At 51.1% G+C, this 21425-nt stretch overlaps 1 protein-coding gene across 5 annotated transcripts in view; it reads left to right on the plus strand.

Annotated features, from left to right (window-relative positions):
- LOC119955420 (ral guanine nucleotide dissociation stimulator-like) overlaps nucleotides 1-21425 on the plus strand; it is a 187038-nt gene that overhangs the window by 160956 nt on the left and 4657 nt on the right. For 4 of the 5 annotated variants that reach the window (XM_038781542.1, XM_038781540.1, XM_038781541.1 and 1 more), the window contains exons 8-16: nucleotides 1465-1568; nucleotides 3063-3147; nucleotides 10559-10636; nucleotides 12284-12370; nucleotides 13560-13592; nucleotides 14669-14790; nucleotides 15623-15718; nucleotides 17268-17466; nucleotides 18837-19082. In XM_038781542.1, coding sequence (XP_038637470.1) covers nucleotides 1465-1568; nucleotides 3063-3147; nucleotides 10559-10636; nucleotides 12284-12370; nucleotides 13560-13592; nucleotides 14669-14790; nucleotides 15623-15718; nucleotides 17268-17466; nucleotides 18837-19082 — 1050 coding nt within the window. The remainder of the gene's footprint in view (nucleotides 1-1464; nucleotides 1569-3062; nucleotides 3148-10558; nucleotides 10637-12283; nucleotides 12371-13559; nucleotides 13593-14668; nucleotides 14791-15622; nucleotides 15719-17267; nucleotides 17467-18836; nucleotides 19083-21425) is intronic. The other variant, XM_038781543.1, reaches the window with a different exon arrangement.

The raw sequence follows: 21425 nt of genomic DNA on the forward strand, positions 1-21425 counted from the left end.
TGCTCAATCAGAGTGCAGCCGGTGTAACACTTCAGGAGGAGCCTAAGTGACTGCAGCCTCACGGTGCCGAGGACCTGGGTTCGATCCCGGCCTTGGGTCACTGTCTGTGCGTACTTTGACATTCTCCCTGTATCTGGGTGGGTCACAACCCAAAGATGTGCAGTAGTTGGATTGGCCACGCTAAATTGCCTTTAATTGGAATTTTAAAAAAATATAAATTTTGAGTACTCAATTCATTTTTCCAATTAAGGGGCAATTTAGCGTGGCCAATCAGCCTACCCTGCACATCTTTGGGTTGTGGGGGCAAAACCCACACAAACACGGGGAGAATGTGCAAACTCCACATGGACAGTGACCCAGAGCCGGGATCGAACCTGGGACCTCGGCGCCGTGAGGCAGCAATGCTAACCACTGCGTCACCGTGCTGCCCTGGAGTTTTTTTTAAAATTAAAAATCTCTGATCAAGGTTTTGGCCACCTGACCTAGTATTGCCTTACATGGCTTGGTGTTTTATACTTTGCTTTACAAGTGCCTTAGGATGTTTCATTTCTTTAAAGGTGTTAGATAATTATAAGTTGTTACATGGGGCAGTGAGCAGGGCACCAATCGCTTGCCTTCCCAAACACTGGGAGTGATAAAAGCCCAGGACTGAGGCTGGCGGCCAACCGTGAATGCCTCCCGTCCACTGCCCCGCCCTGTCACTGCTACCATTGGCCATTCTGACGTGCCCATCCGCACTGGGCCCCGCCTTTCCTTAGCTAATTGGAAAGTGAAAATGCGGCACTAGGAAGTGTTGAGGGTTGTGGCCAAGGGTGGTATCATAGCCGGTACAGGCTTGGAGGGCCGTAGGGCCTGTTCCTGCGCTTTATTGTTCTTTGTTCATCCACCCCTGAATGCCAGTCAAGAAACACAGTGCGGGATTTGACAGCACCCCCCCCCTCTCCCCCCCACCCGCCCCGCCACGGGGTAGGGTGGGGACAGCGGACTGGAAGGCAATGCTGTTGGCCGGGTCACCTCTGCCAGGGGGGGGGGCATAAAATCCCACCCATTCGGTCAAAGAGCCTACACCTCAGGGACTGCAGTGGTTAAAGGTGGCGGCTCACCACCACCGTCTCGAGGGGCAATTAGGGATGGGCAACAAATGCTGACCTAGCCAACCACGCCCACGTCCCGTGAACAAATAAAAACAGTGATAAACAAAAGAGAAAATGGCGGCATATTTTTTAAATGCCCGTTGATTTTTATCCTGGATTTTGCTGCAAAGGAATGTCTGCAGGTTAATCATTGATTGCTGGAGACTCCAGAGCAACCCTGAAGGGTTGGCAACTCCAGCAGGAGCTTAGTGTTCTGTATTTGGTGAGCAGTTGAGCAGTGCTGGAAAGCCAGAAAAAAAAGAGATAGATGGCCCCGAGTTTAAAACTACCCCCCCCACCTATAAGCGACCTTTGTTTCTCTCTACTCTAGGAGTGCAGAATCTTCAAGAATTTCTCCTCGTTACGAGCCATTCTCTCCGCCTTACAATGCAACTCCGTTCACAGGCTCAAGAAAAGTTGGGACGAGGTATCGAGGTAGGCGAAAGATAAAAGATTCCATTGTCGTCATTCGGTTTCTCTCTCCGTTCTCGAGTTGCTGAGTTACACTCGGGTGTGGTTTCATCTGTGCGCGGTTCAGCCCCTCATCATTCCTGCCTTCGCTGGTTCTCTACCTGATTCAGAAGGAGAAATATTGGTGGGTAGTGGGAATGTCACTGAACCAACAGTTCGGGCTAATGATCCAGGGGACGTAGGTTCAAACCCCACCATGGAAGCTGGAATTGTTAATCTGGGATATAAAGCTACTCTTCGTAATGGTGACCATGAGACCATTGATTGTTACAAAAACCCATCTGGTTCACTGATGTCCTTTCAGGAAAGAAATCTGCCATCCTTACCCGGCCTGGCCTACATGTGACTCCAGGCCTTCTTGCCCATCCCTAATTGCCCTTGAACTGAATGGCTCGCCAAGCTATTTCAGAGGGCATTTAAAAGTCAACCCACATTGCCCCGGATCTGGGGCGGGATTCTCTCAGCCGGAGAATCGGCGGGACAGGCGCGAATCGCGCGAGGCTGCCCCGATGCCAGTCTCCCGGTTCTCCGGAGAGTGGAGAATCGGTGCCATTGGCTTCGGCGCGGCGCCGATCGGGGGCCGCTCTACGCCCCCCCCCCCCCCCCCCCCCCCCCCCCCCGGCGGTTCTCCACCCGGATGGGCCGAGCGGCCGCACAAAAAAATCGGAGTCTCGCCGGCGCCGTCCACGCGTGCTCTTACCCGGCGGGACCTCGGCGTGCGTGCATCCGGGGGGAGGGGGGGGGGGGACGGGGAGGACCATTCTTGTAAACCTCTTCTGCTCTCTCTCCGATGCGTTCACATCCTTCCTATAGCGTGAGGCCCAGAACTGTACACAGTACCTCAGCTGAGACCCAACTAGTGTCTTGTATAAATCCAGCACCGTCTCCGAATTGGCCAACCAGCCAGCAAATTTAAATCTGTCAATGGAGAACAGGAGTTGGTGCTGAAATGGTTTCCATCCGCTGGCCAGGAACCTGCCCTGGCTTATTAATGTGATACATGCAGTGCTACAGACAAACAAAGTCGCCATCGTCCAAGATGACCGTAGGCTGCTTTCCCCTTTGACGGGGAGAGTTGACCGGTGATGATTTAACCTGAGGGCCACCCCACCTCATGGATAACCTCAGCCGGCACAGGAATTCAACCCGAGCTGTTGGCCTTCTTCTGCATGACAAGCCAGCTGTCCAGCCAAAGAATACATAGTTCACTGTCCAGCTGCCCATGAATATAAACTCAATGATGCAGTGGACAAGTTGGAAATAGTCCTGCCCCATCTTATTCTGTGCACTCGGTATGGGTGTAGGGCGGTTCCACAATCTCCAGCCTATGCTGCCTGAAATGAAGCTTTGGCCTCTTCTGATAACTTTGTTTCAATGAATTAATAGAAAAATGAGATCGGTTTTCTTGGGAAATTCTGTTGTTTTTAATATTTTCTGCCTCTGATTGGATTTCCACAGAGAGAACCTGCGGATATTCCAGGAATTGTCAGAAATCTTCTCTGATGACAACAACCACTCGTTGAGCCGTGAGCTCCTCATCAAGGTAAGAGCTTGATGTTTGTTTTACAAAACCTCCCCCCGCCGAGAATTTTCCGTTAGCTGGTCAGCACTTCACCCAAGTGACCACCCATCATGTGTAAGCCCGGATGGAAGAGGGATAACCAATCATTGTGTACGCCCGCACACATACTCTCCTTGCAACAAGCTGGGCCACGAGATCGGGGTCAGGAGTGATCATTATGACTGAACTCCCCCGCCCCACAGGCCAGCAACACAGAGACTGAGTTTTGGGCTTGGCGTTAAATCTTGTTCGATGACACACCAGTGAAGCACTGTGTAGCATTTTAGAACGTTAGAGACGCTGTCTAAATGCAGGTTGTTGTTGAACTCGAGGAGCCGGCACTTAACAGAAGTGAGTCCGTAACAATGACCTTTGGTGCAAAGTTAATTGCACAACCTCACAAATAGTGTTACCAAAGAAAATTTGGCATCAGTCTTGTTTTTAACGATAAAACAATCTTGCAGAAAGCCTGATGGTGTTGGATGGCCAATTGACGGTATTGCGTAAGGCGCAATGTGGTTAGAAGTGAAGGTTACAAATGCTCAGTTTCTTGGAAATAGCAGTATGGGCAGTATATTCATGCTTGCTGTTGATACAGTGGCGATCAAATCACAGGATGTGGCCGTACGCCCAGCATTCAGCGAATTATGTTTTTAGACATGCATTTGTGCTCGTGCAGGCACCTCTGTCGGAGTTTGCTCTCCTAAAGGTGGCCAGCTGGTAGCCTGAGCGTCAAACGCAGACCCTGAAATGGGCTTTGCAGCGAACGGAGGAGGTCACAACCTCACCCCAGTTCCTGGCAAAACCCCAGTGATTCCCTGCAAGGGGAAAGTTTTCACCGCAGCACAGTTTCAACCCTCCCCCCCCCCCCTTCCGACCGCCTCATGGGCCTCATCGCTCGGTTAACTTTGCTGATGGTGAGGTTGCGAGGTTGGTGGAGTGGTGGGTTGGTGTGGCTGCTATCTCCAGGCCGTTGAGATAGTGATGAAAAGGAGAGTCACTCATTTGGAACTACCATCCCGGACAGCCAGGATCAGGGTAGCATCTTAAGTCAGTGATGGGAGAGAATTGAAAAGGAGAGAGGGGAGTCAGTGGGTAAGTCAGTGATGGGAGAGAATTGAAAAGGAGAGAGGGGAGTCAGTGGGTAAAGGCATAGTCAAGGGCGGTACGGAGTCATAGAATCATAGAATTTACAGTGCTGAAGGAGGCCATTCAGCCCATCGAGTCTGCACCGGCCCTTGGAAAGAGTACCCTACCCAAGCCCACACCTCCACCCTATCCCCGTAACCCCACTTAACCTTTTTGAACACTAAGGACAATTTAGCATGGCCAATCCACCTAACCCCCACATCTTTGGACTGTGGGAGGAAACCGGAGCACCCGGAGGAAACCCACGCACACACGGGGAGAACGTGCAGACTCCGTACAGACAGTGACCCAAGCCGGGAATCGAACCTGGGACCCTGGAGCTGTGAAGCAACTGTGCTAACCACTATGCTACGTTGCTGCCATATCAATGAATGGGAACACACGCGTATTCCCTGGTTTGTGTTAACTTAACCGATCTCACATAAAAACACAAATTAACAGAAGGGATATATGTGAATGGCTCCAGGGATGAGGGACTTTGGTGATGAGGATAGATTGGATTCCTCCCCGTGTCTGCGTGGGTTTCCTCCGGGTGCTCCAGGTTTCCTCCCACAGTCCAAAGATGTGCAGGTTAGGTGGATTGGCCATGATCAATGAGCACGGGTTACGGGGATAAGGCGGGAGGGAGTAGGTCTAGGTAGAGTGCTCTTTCATAGACTCGACAGGCCACGTGGCTTGCTTCTGCACTGCAGGTGTTCTCTGGGAAAGGAATGATTGGCACAGCTGCAAGGAACAGGCTGGAGAGTGGGGCTGAGTTGCTGTTGCAGAGCGCTGGCACGGAACAGATGGGCCGAATGGTTTTCTTCTGCACTGCCATCATTGACTCAGGACTATTTACATGAGGAAGTTCAGTTTGTTGGCTTTTGAAAATGAAATTCTGAGCGAAAGACCTGAGTGTGGTATTGAATTAAGTAGGCAGGGTGGGCGAAATAGCCTCCTCTGCGCTTCCAGATTCTCTGATCTCGGGCACAGCGTGTGTGAAATTCCTCCTCATCTCATCTTCCGTGGGAGACCCCATACTTTGAAACCGTGCCCCCTGGTTCTGGATTCTCCCATGAGAGAGGAAACCTCCTGTCAGCATCTACCCTCAGAATCATAAATGCTTCAACAAGATCACCTCTCATTCGTCTAAACTCCAATGAGCGGAGGCCCAGGGAGCTGTGAGACACTCACTGACAAAGCTCAGACAGATGGCGCGTTCAACTCAGCAAAGACCTCTGACCCCGGAGCCAACGAGGGGCTGACGCTGCTTCCTGGAGCAGGCGAAAGGGGAGAGATTTGGCAGAGAAACGTTGTTGAGAGGGAAGATGTGAAGGGAATTACTTTGAGAGGGACTTTCTCGGATGTTGTCTGGTCACCACAGGGGCAGGGCCAGTGAGCAGAAATTCCCCCAAGCAGATGCCGAGGAGAAGTGTGTGGGGGGAGGGAGATCCCAGTGCTCTATCTCCAAACGCAGAAATGCCCACATCTGCGTGGGTGTGATATGCAGTGAGGTAAAGCCCGAATATTTATCAGACCATTTCCTTCTACTCACATCAGAATGGTCACAATTAAAGGTTTTGAAAATATTTTCCTTTCATTCAAGCTGTCTGCGGACTGGTGAATGGGCCAAGTGAATCACCCAATACTGGCATGTCGTCATACACGTGTGTGTGTGTTTGCATGTGTCTGTTTGGGTGGGTGTGTGGGCTAAAGCCTGGATCAGGCTCAGTAAGACAGCACCTTCCAAACCCACGACCACTACCATCTAGAAGGACAAGAGCAGCAGATACCTGGGAACCCCACCACCTGGTTCCCCTCCAAGTCACTCAGCACCCTGACTTGGAAATATATCGCCCGTTCCTTTGCTGTCGCTGGGACAAAATGCAGGAACTCCCTCCCTAACAGCACGGTGGGTGTACCTACACCTGAAGGACTGCAGCGGTTCAAGAAGGCAGCTCACCACCACCTTCTGGAGGGCAACTAGGGATGGGCAATAAATGCTGGGCCTAGCCAGCAACGCCCGCATCTCGTAAATATACTCAGCTAGTCACATGCTGCCAACATTGACCGGCTGAACTAGTCGGAGCTTACAAAATAGGAGTGTGGTGAGGCCATTTGGCCCTTCGTTCCCACTTCATCATTCAACAGGATCCTGGCTAACCTTCCACCTTCTTTCTTTTTTCTAAATTTAGAGTATCCAATTCATTTTTTCCAATTAAGAGGCAATTTAGCGTGGCCAATCCACCTAACCTGCACATCTTTTTGGGTTGTGGGGGTGAAACCCACGCAGACACGGGGAGAATGTGCAAACTCCACACGGACAGTGACCCAGAGCCGGGATCGAACCTGGGACCTCGGCGCCGTGAGGCTAACCACTGCACCACCGTGCTGCCCTCCTTCCTGCACTTTCCCCCCACATGCCTTCATTCCCTCAACACCGAAAAATCTATCAATCTCTGTCCTAATGATGCTCACCAACTGAGCATCCACAGCCCTGTGAGGTAGACAATTCCAAACATCCGCTACCCACTGAAGGAGGACGGGCAGGATTTTGTAGTTCCGCCCCGTCGTGGGACCAGAAGTTCCCACCCGCAGCCAACGGACCTTTTGCTGGCCCATCAAATTATCTGTCCCGCACTTGATGATTCCCGCTGTGGGTGAGAACGAAAATGTAGGCCCACATTTCTCCTTGTGTGTTAGAATTTCCTGATCTTATCCCCAAACACACTTCCCTGCAGAGCCAATGCAACACGATCAGGAGCGGGAAGCCTGGTTGATTTCTTCCTCGATATTAGGCCGTATGACCGTAAAGAGATAACTTTAAAGGATCTTAAAGGAGGAGAGACAGATGGAGATGTTGAGAGAGGTAATTATAGAGTCATAGGGTTTTACAACAATGAAAGAGGCCCATTGTTTCTGTGCCTGGCCATCAAGCACCTACATAAGAACTAGGAGCAGGAGTAGGCCATCTAGCCCCTCGAGCCTGCTCCGCCATTCAATTAGATCATGGCTGATCTTTTGTGGACTCGGTTCCACTTTCCGGCCCGAACACCATAACCCTTAATCCCTTTATTCTTCAAAAAACTATCTATCTTTATCTTTAAAACATTTAATGAAGGAGCCTCAACTGCTTCACTGGGCAAGGAATTCCATAGATTTACAACCCTTTGGGTGAAGAAGTTCCTCCTAAACTCAGTCCTAAATCTACTTCCCCTTATTTTGAGGCTATGCCCCCTAGTTCTGCTTTCATCTGCCAGTGGAAACAACCTGCCCGCATCTATTCCCTTCATAATTTTATATGTTTCTATAAGATCCCCCCTCATCCTTCTAAATTCCAACGAGTACAGTCCCAGTCTACTCAACCTCTCCTCGTAATCCAACCCCTTCAGCTCTGGGATTAACCTAGTGAATCTCCTCTGCATAACCTCCAGTGCCAGTACGTCCTTTCTCAAGTAAGGAGACCAAAACTGAACACAATACTCCAGGTGTGGCCTCACTAACACCTTATACAATTGCAGCATAACCTCCCTAGTCTTAAACTCCATCTCTCTAGCAATGAAGGACAATATTCCATTTGCCTTCTTAATCACCTGTTGTACTTGTAAACCAACTTTCTGTGACTCATCCACTAGCACACCCAGGTCTCTCTGCACAGCAGCATGCTTTAATATTTTATCATTTAAATAATAATGCCTTTTGCTGTTATTCCTACCAAAATGGATAACCTCACATTTGTCAACATTGTATTCCACCTGCCAGACCCTAGCCCATTCACTTAACCTATCCAAATCCCTCTGCAGGATCCAGTATCCTCTGCACTTTTCGCTTTACCACACACCTTAGTGTGATCTGCAAACTTGGACACATTGCCCTTGGTCCCCAACTCCAAATCATCTATGTAAATCGTGAACAATTGTGGGCCCAACACGGATCCCTGAGGGACACCACTAGCTACTGATTGCCAACCACTAAACACCCACTAACCCCCACTCTTTGCTTTCTATTAATTAACCAATCCTCTATCCATGCTACTACTTTACCCTTAATGCCATGCATCTTTATCTTATGCAGCAGCCTTTTGTGTGGCACCTTGTCAGAGGCTTTCTGGAAATCCAGATATACCACATCCATTGGCTCCACCTATCCATTCTACTCCCAACTTCCAGCACTCTGTCCGTAACCTTGTCTGCTGCGGCGTTTCGAATGCTCATCCGAATGCTTCTTAAATGTTGTGCGGGTTCCTGCCTCTACCACCCTTTCAGGCAGCGAGTTCCAGACTCCCACCGCCCTCTGGCTGAAAAAGCTTTGCCTCAAATCCCCAAAGACATGGCCGGCACTGATGTAACAATTAAAATCGAGGACCTGCAAGAGGTCAGAACTGGAGGAGCACTGCAGTGTCAGAGGGCTGCAGGGTTGCTGAGGGTTCACAATGGGTGAGGTCATTGAGGAATGATACTAGTGCTCCATTTGCCCCATTTGGGGTGAGTTAACAACTCCCTGTGGACAGTTGACCAAGGCTGGTGTGTCGGGCTGAGCTCATTAGTGGATATAAAGAAGCCTATTTAAGGTCAATCTGATATAAAGTCATGTTCTTTTTAGGGTGGGTGTGAGGAATGTCAACTTCTGCTACTTTTCTCGTCTTGCACATGTCAGGCTAGGATTATGCCCATGCCCGTAACCCCACCTAACCTTTGGATACTTAGAGGCAATTTAGCGTGGCCAACTCACCTAACAGTGCAGATGGAAGCCATTCGGCCCATCGAGTCTGCACCGGCTCTTGGAAAGAGCACCCTACCCAAGGTCAACACCTCCACCCTATCCCCATAACCCAGTAACCCCACCCAACACTAAGGGCAATTTTGGACACTTAGAGCAATTTAGCCTGTTCAATCCACCTAACCTGCACATCTTAGGACTGTGGGAGGAAGCCGGAGCACCCGGAAGAAACCCACGCAGACACGGGGAGAACGTGCAGACTCTGCACAGTCGCCCAAGGCGGGAATCGAACCCGGGTCCCTGGCGCTGTGAGGCAGCAGTGCTAACCACTGTGCCGCCGTGCCACGAGCCATGGAGCACTGAGTAGAATTCCTGCCTCTCAATCTAAAGCAGGGGTGGGCAAACTTTTCCGTGCAAGGGCCACATTCAGAAATTCACAATTTTAAAGGGCAGCATAGTATATTAAGTAAAATAATTACTTCACCCGGTTATGATTCTGGGCGCCTCATACAGAACATAGAACAGTACAGCACAGAACAGGCCCTTCGGCCCTCGACGTTGTGCCGAGCAATGATCACCCTACTCAAGTCAACGTATCCACCCTATACCAGTAAGTAACCCAACAGCCCCCCCCCCCCCATTAACCTTAAAAAAAAAATTTTTTTAATGACTTGGTGGGCCGCATAAAGACCTTTTGGCCCGCGGGCCGTAGTTTGCCCACCCCTGATCTAAAGCTTGTGGGTCCTTAGACCTACTCCAGAGACTTGAGGTGCACCCACAGAGGGAGTGCCGCACGCCCACAGCTGTGTCCTTTGGGATTAGTTAAACCGAGGCCCTGTTTTGGCAACTTGGTTGAATGTTTCAAGGTTTCATGAGACTGTTTTAAGGAGGAGGAGGTAAGAGCTCCCCAAAATGCTGGCCAATATTTATCCCATAGCCAACATCACAATAACAGATGACCTGGCCATCCCGCAGTGCTGTTTGTGGGAGCTCGCTGGGCTAGAATTGACTGCAGCAGTTCCTACATGGCAGTAGGGACTACACTTCAGAAAATTAGCCGGTAAAGTGCCTTGGGACATCCTGAGGTCATGGAAGCCATCACGTCAATGCAAGTTTACCTTCTTATCACGGCTGCCAGGGATACCATAGAATGGCTTATTTCCTTTATTCACATCCCTGGCAAATGCCATTGTCAGGCATGGTGCTGCCACCTACAGGAATGGCCTGGTTTAGCAGCTGCTCCTTTGCTGGGGTGATGTGGCGATGCCGGCGTTGGACTGGGGTGAGCACAGTAAGAAGTCTTACAACACCAGGTTAAAGTCCAACAGGTTTGTTTCAAACACGAGCTTTCGGAGCGCAGCTCCTTGAGCTGCGCTCCGAAAGCTCGTGTTTGAAACAAACCTGTTGGACTTTAACCTGGTGTTGTAAGACGTCTTACTTTACTGGGGTGGGAGAGTCTCTACGTGTAATGCAGACAACGCCTGTCTTGGCCCAGGATGCTCACTGGACTCCTCTCCCCTTTTTTGTTCACCCTCTGAAACTCTAGGAGGGAACATCAAAGTTCGCCACACTCGACATCAACCCAAAGAGGGCACAGAAGCGACAACAGCACCAGAAGGAAATGGTAAGTTTAATGCTGAGATCTGTTTGTGGGTTGGTTACAAGGCAAATGGCTCGTATGCACCGATCCGGGCAGCTCCCAGCAACTGGTAGAAAACGGCGGATGATTCTGCTCCAGCTGATCACTCAAAATTTGCATTTCTTGTACTAAAAACGTCTCAACAATTTGAACTAAACAAAGTGGGAATCCAGTGCTGTAGCTATTGGGGGGGAACAGAATTGGAATTAAGCAACTCTGAATGTCAAGGAGGGGGATATATCAATTGAGAGGACCGAGGGTACACCGTAAATCGAGATTCCGCTAATCTCGCACCTTTCCTCAATTTTGTTTTGGAGGTTGATGATACATTTCCTCCTCCCCCCCTCTTTCTGAGGCCCTGTGGCCGGGCTTTGGGCCTAGCGAAGAGGGGGGCCTCCTCACAAGCCCCCACCATTACTGCCAGGAGGCTGCTCCCTAGAGCGAGTGCATCTCACTCTCGGTTTGTCCGCCCGCCATGCTGTGGAGCTGCCAAATGGATGTATTCCTGGAGACTTCACCACGTGACATTCTGGCTCGCCCCCCCCCCCCCCCCCCCCCCCCCCCCCACTGCTGTGTGCCCATGCTCCCAGCATGGTCTGCCCAGCATTGTCCTCACCTGCCAATTGCAAAGCGCACTGACACTTTATGACTCAATTGAACGATTCTTGACTGTCAGCCGGCTCCTCCCCTTCCCATCCCCCTTTCCCCACCCACCCACCACTAATAAAGGGAAGTTTCCAAAGAAAACAGAAAAAAGAAACAAACAATTTATTGTTATAGTCCTCTGATTTTCCCCTGCTTTTCTGGCAGTCCTGGAGCTCAACCTTCAAGCCTTGGCGAATCCAAGACGTTACTGGCGTGTCACCAGCCCCACTTTCTCTGCCCTCTTTCATGGTGTCCGCCTACTCGTAGTGATTTGCCACCCCTTTGCTGTACATGGATTGACAAACCTGGGCTCGCTCAAACTCCTGGTAACCAATCTTGCTTAGATAGGTAGGGATAGGAGTGTGGTTATCATGAAGGCCCAGTGCAAATCGCTATGGCGACCGACCCATCTGCCGCCATTTTCCATTGCCCTGCCCCACCCACGGTGTTCCCTACTGCCCATCAGCCATTTGTTCGAAGAATCGGTTCGCTTGTTGGTCGAGGGGTATGATTCTCGCTTAGGGACTTCCGTTTGCGATAAAGTGCGAGAGGTCACGGGTTCAAATCCCGGACGAGCCCTGCTTGTGTTAAGGGCAGCACAGTAGCACTGTAGCACAATTGCTTCACAGCTCCAGGGTCCCAGGTTCGATTCCCGGATTGGGTCGCTGTCTTTGCGGAGTCTGCACAGTCTCCCAGTGTGTGCGTGGGTTTCCTCCGGGTGCTCCGGTTTCCTTCCACAGTCCAAAGATGTGCAGGTTAGGTCGATTGACCATGCGAAATTGCCCTCAGTATTCCAAAATTGCCTTTAGTGTTGGGTGGGGTTACGGGGTTGTGGGGATAGGGTGGAGGTGTGGACTTTGGGTAGGGTGCTCTTTCCGAGAGCCGGTGCAGACTCGATGGGCCGAATGGCCTAATTCTGCACTGTAAATTCTATGATTCTAAACTGTCTTTAATTCATAATGTTAACTGTCTGCTGTGTTTCTCTAGGGTGTCATGCAGGGTACAATCCCGTACCTGGGGACCTTTCTCACTGACCTGGTTATGTTGGACACTGCAGTGAAAGATCATTTGGATGTAAGTGTAAAACTGTCTGGCATATCTCTGCTTATAACATTCGACTGCAAATCTGTTCTCTCTCCTCTTGATTGAGTGAGTGAGGATATTAATTGGTTCAATTGCTCGGTTTAATTGTGTTAAATCATTTGGAATGTGTCACAAATGTTAATTTCTAGACATGGACAACTTAGATAAAAAGTGACTCCCCAAAAGGCTCAGTTACTGTAGGACTAAGGATCAGGAGAATCACAGGCTTTCATCCCTGTTTCAAATCCCACATGTCCAATTGCACCCTTACACCTCCTCCAGTCCCTACCGTCCTCCCTACTGCACTCCCCCAATTCTGCTCACTTGGCACACCCTAGATTTCCTCAACACCACCATTGGTGTCTACGCCTCGGCCCCCAAGCTCCAGAATGCCCACTCTAAATCTCACCATCCAGTCACCTCCTCCTCTCTGCTGGAGAGCTCACCTTGACTGTCCTGTGGTGCCTTCCTACGCCAGATGGTGCCAGGGCTGGAGAATCGCAGCTATGAGGACTGACTGGATCGGCTGGGGTTGTTTTCCTTAGCTCAGAGGAGGCCGAGGGATGAGGTCAATGGGGGGGGGATATAAGGTGCTGAATTCTCCGGTCCCCAGCTGCGTCTTTCTCGGCGGCGCGCAGTTCGCTGGTGGTGGAATTCTCTCTTCCCGCCGCATGTCAATGGGATTTCCCATTGAAACCGCCCCACGCCGCCAGCATACACGTGGGCAGGGCTGCGCTGCCGGCAGAGTATTCCAACAGCTAAAGAATTCTGGCCAAGGTGATTGGTAGAGGGGATATTAGAAAAAACGTTAACACCCAGAGAGCGGTGGGGTGTCTGGAATTTGCCGCTTGGACTGATGGTCGAGGCTGAAACCAACGCATTTTAGAGGCTGGGGAGGTGCTGCAATCTGCCAGGCTCCGGACAGGGAGATTAAAATGGACGGTTCGGCTGTTTTCAGCTGACACAGACACGATGGGCTAAATGGCGTATCTCAGTGCCGTAACTTTTCTGTGATTAGCTGACCACCACATACACTCCAGGCAGACACGTGAAGGATGGTGAGTTGGGTGTCACCGGAGGGTGAATAATGTCTGGGATTTCTGGACTCCAGCAGAGAGAGAGACACAGACAAAACAGATTGTGTTTGACCTCAACTAATCTGTTCATTTCTAATTCACAGGGAGGCTTGATCAACTTTGAAAAAAGGCGAAAGGTATGTGGTCTAACAGCCTGCTTCATTATTGCACTGTACGCGGCAAAATGTACTGGGCGGCATTTTCCCGTCAATGGGATCTTCCAGTCCTGCCATTGACAGCCCCTCCCAGCCACCCTAACCCTCACCCCGGCTGGATGGGAAAGCCACGCGAAAAGCCGCAGACACTGGCGGGGCCAAAAGATCCCGTCAGCGGCCAACAGCAAGCCGGGGGGAGTGAGGAGGTGACACAATCCCACCCACTATTCACCAAAACCTTTTGAGCTACAAGGGAAAGGAAAGGAAAGGCACAGAACAACACGGATTGCCACTTCAGAGGGCCAGCACAGACACAATGGGCCAAATGGCCTCTTCTGTACTGTAATCGTTCTGTGATTGGGTGCCTTTAGCCAGACTTTACAAGACTGTAATGAGGTAGTTACGTTGCTGCCTAACGCTGACTATTATCCCATCTAACATTAGAGAAAACTCATGTCAGAAGCTGAAACTCACAGTTGTGACGTTTAAGTAAGAGTCAACGTGTAATATTGCTGGTACTTGAAAAATCATCCCTGTGCAGCACGGTGGCACAGTTGTTAGCACTGCTGCATCACGGCACCGAGGTCCGAGGTTCGATTCCGGCTCTGGGTCACTGTCCGTTTGGAATTTGCATATACTCCCTGTGTTTGCGTGGGTTTTGCCCCCACAACCCAAAGATGTGAAGGGTAGTTGAATGGGCCACGCTAAATTGCCCCTTAATTGGAAATATTGAATTGGGTACACTAAATTTATTTAAAAAAAAGAAAATTCATCCCTGTCCTGCTGGAACGCTGCAGAGTGGGAACATGGTATAGGATCAACCCGTCTCCCATATTACAGGACAGCTTCTGAGTTTAAAAGAGAAGATTAAAGGCTGAGTATAGAGCTGCATAGAGGCCTGGAGGCAGCGAGAAGACAGCAGAGGGCAGTGAAACCAAGGAAAGAAAACTTTATACAACAGACGTTATTCTTTTTGGAAGAGTTGGAACTGCCTATTCTTTGCCCACTATGCTGTACTCCTGAAATGCTGATAATGCATGTCTGTCTTTTTTTCCCAGGAGTTTGAAGTGATTGCCCAGATTAAGTTGCTGCAGTCCGCCTGCAATAATTACTCGTTCACACCGGCCCATCGGTTTGTGGAGTGGTTTCGAAGCGTGGAGAGGCTGACTGAGGCTGAAAGGTAGGTGACCTCTGGCGTGAACGTGGAAGAGATGCCAGCTGCCGCTGTTAGCGCTGTTGTCAGCTCACACCTTTTAGGAGAACAGTACTGAGTATAGTTCAGCTGGCGAATATGCCTAAGGTGGGGCAAATGACGTGGCAATGGCCTCCATTGTGGATTCATCCGGACAGGAGAAGTTGGCCAAAAAGGCCTGGGCTATGGAGGGGAAAATAAATCTGTCACTTTCGACTGGCATCTGGTGCTGGAGCGGAACTCTGAGCAAGATTGAATAACATAATGGTCATCACCATCTAGGTGCTTGAAAGGTCTACTGTGCAAGAGAACCAAACCCCATCAAAGGCCATTCCTATCTGGCCTCCAGAACAATAAAACCAGTGTTACTGGTTGGAAGCACGGTAGCATTGTGGATAGCACAATCGCTTCACAGCTCCAGGGTCCCAGGTTCGATTCCAGCTTGGGTCACTGTCTGTGCGGAGTCTGCACATCCTCCCCGTGTGTGCGTGGGTTTCCTCCGGGTGCTCCGGTTTCCTCCCACAGTCCAAAGATGTGCAAGTTAGGTGGATTGGACATGATAAATTGCCCTTAGTGTCCAAAATTGCACTTAGTGTTGGATGGGGTTACTGGGTTATGGGGATAGGGTGGAGGTGTTAACCTTGGGTAGGGTGCTCTTTCCAGGAGCCGGTGCAGACTCGATGGGCCGAATGGCCTCCTTCTGCACTGTAAATTCTATGATATCTAAATTCTATGAAATCCATTGGAGAAACTGTGCCTAACGGTTTGGGTGCTGTTCTAATCAGGAAATGTAATATTGCTGTCGTCATTATTGTTGCAGTTACAATCTGTCGTGTGAAATTGAGCCTCTGGCAGAGTCGGCGAGCAACACTTTGAAGGCGAAGAAGAACTCGGGCATCATTAAGCGGTGGAGCGAGTGAGTGTCATTTGCTGCATTGCCTTCATTGCGCGCGAGTGTCTGATCGGCACAGATTGGAGGATATTCAGTCCAACTTGCCTGTGACAGCTTTTTGGAAGGGCCATTGTATTCGACCCATTCCCCTGACTTTTCCCCACATCCCTGTAAACCTTTCTCCTGGAAGGAGAAAGATAGTTAACTTTGACATTTCTTCCAGCGCATTCTGGATGACACCTCGCTGCTTCAACAACATTACCCCTTACCTCATTTCTGAGTCACAAACACCGAATACCTGCGGTACGTTGACCCCGCCCTTTACCACCCGAAACAGTTTTTCCAATTTCACTCTATCGTGGTTTTGAACACCTCCACCCAATCCCCTCTTCACCGTCTCTGCTCGAAGGAGAACAATCCCAGCTTCATCCCGTTAACTGAAGACCCTTCTCCCATTCCCATTCTAGTAACTTTCCCCAGCGCCTTCCTCAAGGCTTTGATGTTCACCCTAGACGTGGTGTCCAGAAGTGGATACAATGGCCGGAACTTACCGGCCATTCCTGCCGGCCGGAACGTCCGGTGTGACCAGAAGATCCCGCCACCAGACAATGGCGGCCGTCTCTGCAGCTTCGAAACACGCGGCCGGGGGGGGGGGGGAATAGGCCCATTCCGACTGAGGCCTAATCAGTGTTTATTTTAAGAAAGGTTTAGCATGACCCTTGCATTTGTACTCCAAAGCCTCCAGTGATACAGCCATAGATCATGCAGGCTTTTTTTGAAACAAACTTGTCCAACCACCTTCTCCTCCAAACTCTCACTGAACTGCGAAACTATCGAGCGCTTTATAGCTCCTTATTTTAAAAGCTGCTTAAACTTGCCCGCAGTGGCTGAATTAGCCAGTATACTACTGCCTTGTGTGACACTGAGCAACCCAGACCAAGGGGTGTGCCACACGTTTGTTCCCTTAACCATTCAGAGCTCGTTAATTCCAGCCTGGGTTAGCAGCGATTACTGGTTGCTGCAGTTGTCCCTGGGGAGGAAGAGGACAAAATGGACTGGGGTTTCTCTTTCTAATCACATGTGAGGCTAGGACAGACTGTGCTGCCCCCGCCCCACCCACCGAGCTGGGAGGCACCCATGCAAAGTTGGAATTGGGTCCAACTCCTGAGGAGAGGAAAGGGCTGGGGGGGGGGGGGAAGGTGGGCAAAAGCCTCACTTGAAGCCCGAATCAAAGTGTGTTTGTAGCTGCTGACAGATGGATGTTCTTCCGTTTTCATAACCACTCTCAGTAACCGGAGGCTTGTCTCCCGTGGGGACCCGTATAATGGAGATCATTGTAGCATTGTATAAATTGGGGGAAAGCGAGTCAGCAGACTGTTTTACATTCGTGTTAAAGTCAATGGAAACAGAAATTGAGAATGATGAAACGGATTCCCCGATTCACTGCAACCCACTTTACAATACCGCACACAATCAAGATTGACCCGCAATGTTACTTCGCTACTGGTTAGGTTCGTTGGAAAGGCCGGCTCTTTATAACTCCTTTCTGCTTCCTTTCCGCTGACATCTATAGCAGGCAGACGCCAACAGCAGACACTCCAGGTACAGGCGCCCAGTCCCGATCCTGCGAGCAACTCAAGTATGGACCCTACCTGGGCGGCGGAGACACGGCAGATTCGGTTAGTGTCACCTCCGCCGGCTCCAGCAACTCCGACGTGGAAGAAATCAACGTCAGCTTCATCTCGGAGTCGCCCGATTCCCAGGAGAAAAAGGTAGGGCAGTGGTCGCGCGTTGCATGAAAACAGTAAAAAGGCGTCCACCAATTTGGAGGTCTGGCGGGACAGGCTGGCAAGCTTCCGCCCATCCGCACAGCAAAGCCAGGCAGGCACGCAGAGCAGAGAGCCTGCATCAGAAGGCCCAAGTGTAAAGTGGCAACAATGGCTCTCTCTCTAAAGAGGCACGGCAGTTTTAAATTTAAACGGCACGCTATTGAAAACTTGCGCAGGGTTGGCTATTAGAGTGAGCTAAGAGCTGTCTACTCGGCTGTTACCAAGGGAAATCCCAGCCTGCTTGCTCAGTCCGTTTCCCACTCTGTTGACATTACTAGGTCACCCACGGGTGGCGTGGGTGCACCACAAAACAAGATGTGGAGATGCCGGCGTTGGACTGGTGGGCACCGTAAGAAGTCTTACAACACCAGGTTAAAGTCCAACAAGTTTGTTTCAAAACTAGCTTTCAGAGCGCAACTCCTTAGGGCAGCACGGTAGCACAAATGATTAGCACTGTGGCTTCACAGCGACAGGGTCCCAGGTTCGATTCCCTGCTGGGTCACTGTCTGTGCGGAGTCTGCACGTTCTCCCCAGGTCTGCGTGGGTTTCCTCCGGGTGCTCCGGTTTCCTCCCACAGTCCAAAGACGTGCAGGTTAGGTGGATTGGCCATGATAAATTGCCCTTAGTGACCAAAAAAGGTTAGGAGGGGTTATTGAGTTACTGGGGATAGGGTGGAAGTGAGGACTTAAATGGGTCGGTGCAGACTCGATGGGCCGAATGGCCTCCTTCTGCACTGTATGTTCTATGTTTGTTCCTTCATCAGGTGAATGAAAAGGTGGGTTCCACAAACTATATATACGATACGTCTTATATCATCTTGCATCTATGACTTTGTGTATATATATATATATATATATATGTTTCTGGAACCTACCTCTTCATTCACCTTATGAAGGAGCTGCGCTCCGAAAATTCGAAACAAACCTGTTGGACTTTAACCTGGTGTTCTAAGACTCCTTACTGTGCACAAAACAAGAATCATGGCATCATGCTTTGGAATTGCCCACAATTTTTTATTTGACTGTAAAGTAAATTGATGTGAATGTGGTTTGGCACCGGTGTAAGTAAGACATTGGGAAGCCGAGGGCAATGCTGGGGCCACAGGTAGAGGTTCACTGTAAACCCATTGCAATCCTGACCTAGCGGTTATTTCATTCCCTGTTTTTTTTTTCTTTGCACTGATCTTTGGATAATACCGGCGCCGGCTCCGAACCGGCAGGTATTACCATCCAAGACAGATCGGAGCGGGCGATCTCGATACCAGTTTGTCCCCCACGGCAAACCTTATTATTTTTTTTTAACTTTTCTTTTAGTTCTGGGAATCAACGTCACTGTCCTCATTGGACACGTCTGGAATCGGCTCAGGGTCAAGCAGTGCCTCCTCTTCCTCAGTCTCCTCCACGCCCATAACGTCCTCCAGGACGCACAAGCGCTCTGTCTCTGGAATATCGAGCTACTCCACACTGTCTCTGCCACTTTATAACCAGCAGGTGGACGACTGCTGTATCATTCGGGTCAGCCTGGACATTGACAATGGAAACATGTACAAGAGCATTTTGGTGAGTGTCCGGTTCAGGGTCCTCTTGTTTTTCATTGCGGAAGGGCAGAGTAGGGAGCGGGGAGATGGGTGCGTAACGGAGAAGTCTCAATGCATGTGGCCATGTTCAGATCATTTTTTTAATTCACTCGTTCATGGGATGTGGGCCCCCACCCCCGGTTGCCCTTGACTGGGTGGCATTTAAGAGTCAGTCACATAGGGGCTGTTTAGCTCACCAGGCTAAACCGCTGGCTTTGAAAGCAGGCCAGCAGCACGGTTCGATTCCCGTAACAGCCTCCCCGAACAGGCGCCGGAATGTGGCGACTAGGGGCTTTTCACAGTAACTTCATTGAAGCCTACTCGTGACAATAAGCGATTTTCATTTTCATTTCATTTTTCATTGCTGTGGGTCCGGAGTCACATGTAGGCCAGACCGGGTAAGGATGACGGATTTCCGTCCCGAAAAGGACATTAGTGAACCTGGTGGGTTCTTACGACAATCGATAATGGTTTCATGGTCATCATTGGACTTTGAGTTCCAGATTATTATTGAATTCTGCCATCTGCTGTGCTGGGATTCAAACCTGGGTCCCCAAAGCATTACCCTGGGCCTCTGGATTACTAGCCCAGTGACAATACAGTGTGCCACCACGACCTCTCGCGCACCCCCCCCCCCCCCCCCCCCCCAACCGACGGTCTGCCCCGCCTTTGTGAACACTGCTAACAGACGTTCAGCAGAAAGATGTCTCTGGTTGCTTCCTTCCCCGCACGGAGTGGGCACCCGGCCCTCCCCTGCACCCGCCACCACTGTGACCCGTCACAGGCCACAACCCACCTAAATGGCCGGTGGTGGGTGGGGGTGGGTGAAGCCGTCCCTGGTGCTTTCTTCGTACCACCCAGGGTGTTACTAGACCCTGCAGAACAAGGTGGTCTCACATCTCACAGGCGCTTGAGAGAGGGTATTTCCTCAAGAGGGCATAATCTCAGAGTAAGAGATGAGGAGGAATTTCTCCTCTCAAAAGGTGGCGAATCTGTGGAATTCTTTACCGCAGAGAGACGTGGAGCGATTGGGTCGTTAAGTCCGTTCAAGGCTGAGAGAGACAGATTTTTAATCAGTGAGGGTTATGGGGATAATGTGGGAAAGTGGAGTTGAGGATTGTCACATCAGATCAGTCATGATCTCATCGAACAGCAGAGCAGACTCAACGGGCCGAATGGCCTTCTTCTGTTCCTATGGTCTCTCACCCCCCCCTGGCCAAGCTGGGAAGTGGTCGCTGACCCTCAGTTGGGGCAGTGGTAGAGAAATCAATCTATGTTCCACATCTTTACCAGTGAGCCTGACACAAGGATAGAATTGAGCTTGTTTCTGAATCTCTCTCTCTCTCTGTGATCAGGCTTCCCACTCCCACCTGGGCTCCAGTATCAAGAAGGGCCCCAGAGGTGAGGTGCCAGCCCTCCTGAAACTATAACCATAACCACAGTGGATGACTTGCAGCCAGGAGGACCAGGAAACGTGTCAGTTGGGTGTTTAGGGCAAAAAGAGGAAAGGACAGCGAGAAACCTTGTTGTAGAGGGAGTGCAGCAAGCGTTGCCCAGACTGATTCCCGGGGCGACTGGATTGTCCTATGAGGAGAGATTGGGTCGACTGAGCCTGTATTCACTGGAATTTAGACGAATGAGGAGTGGGGGGGGGGGGGGGGGGGGGGGGGGGGGATCTCATTGAAACGTATTAAATCCTGACATGACTGCACGGACTGGATGCAGGAATGTTGGGCAGGATTCTCCGACCCCCCACGCACTGCGCCGGTCGGCGGCCGCTGGCAGCAGCACCCCCCCCCCAGGCAATTCTCCGGCCCGTGATGGGCCGAGTGGCGGCCTGTTTTTCTGGTGGATCCCGCCGGCGTTAATCACAACAGGTCCTTACTGACAGGACCTGGCTCCACGGGCGGCCTGCAGTGTCCTCGGGGTAGCGCAGGGGGATCTGGCCCCGGGGGGGCGCCCCCACGGTGGCCTGGCCCGCGATCAGGGCCCACCGATCCGCGGGCGGGCCTGTGCCGTGGGGGCACTCTTTCCCTCCGCACCAGCCGCTGACAACCTCCGCCACGGCCGGTGCAGAGAAGAGCCCCCCCCCCCTGCACATGCGCTTGGATGACGCCAACACACGCTGGCGCTCCCGCGCATGCGCTAACTCGCGCCCAGCACGGCGCCAAACACTCCGGTGCCGGCCTAGCCCCTGAAGATGGGAATCCTCCGCACCTTTGGCGCGGCCTAACGCCAGAGTGGTTCACGCCACTCCTCGGCGCCGGAGTGGCCCGCCCCGTCGGTTCGCGGAGAATCCCGCCCGTTGTTTCCACTGGCTGGGAGG

This window comes from Scyliorhinus canicula, chromosome 21 (genome assembly GCF_902713615.1).
Source record: "Scyliorhinus canicula chromosome 21, sScyCan1.1, whole genome shotgun sequence".
Classification (NCBI taxonomy): Eukaryota; Metazoa; Chordata; class Chondrichthyes; order Carcharhiniformes; family Scyliorhinidae; genus Scyliorhinus; species Scyliorhinus canicula.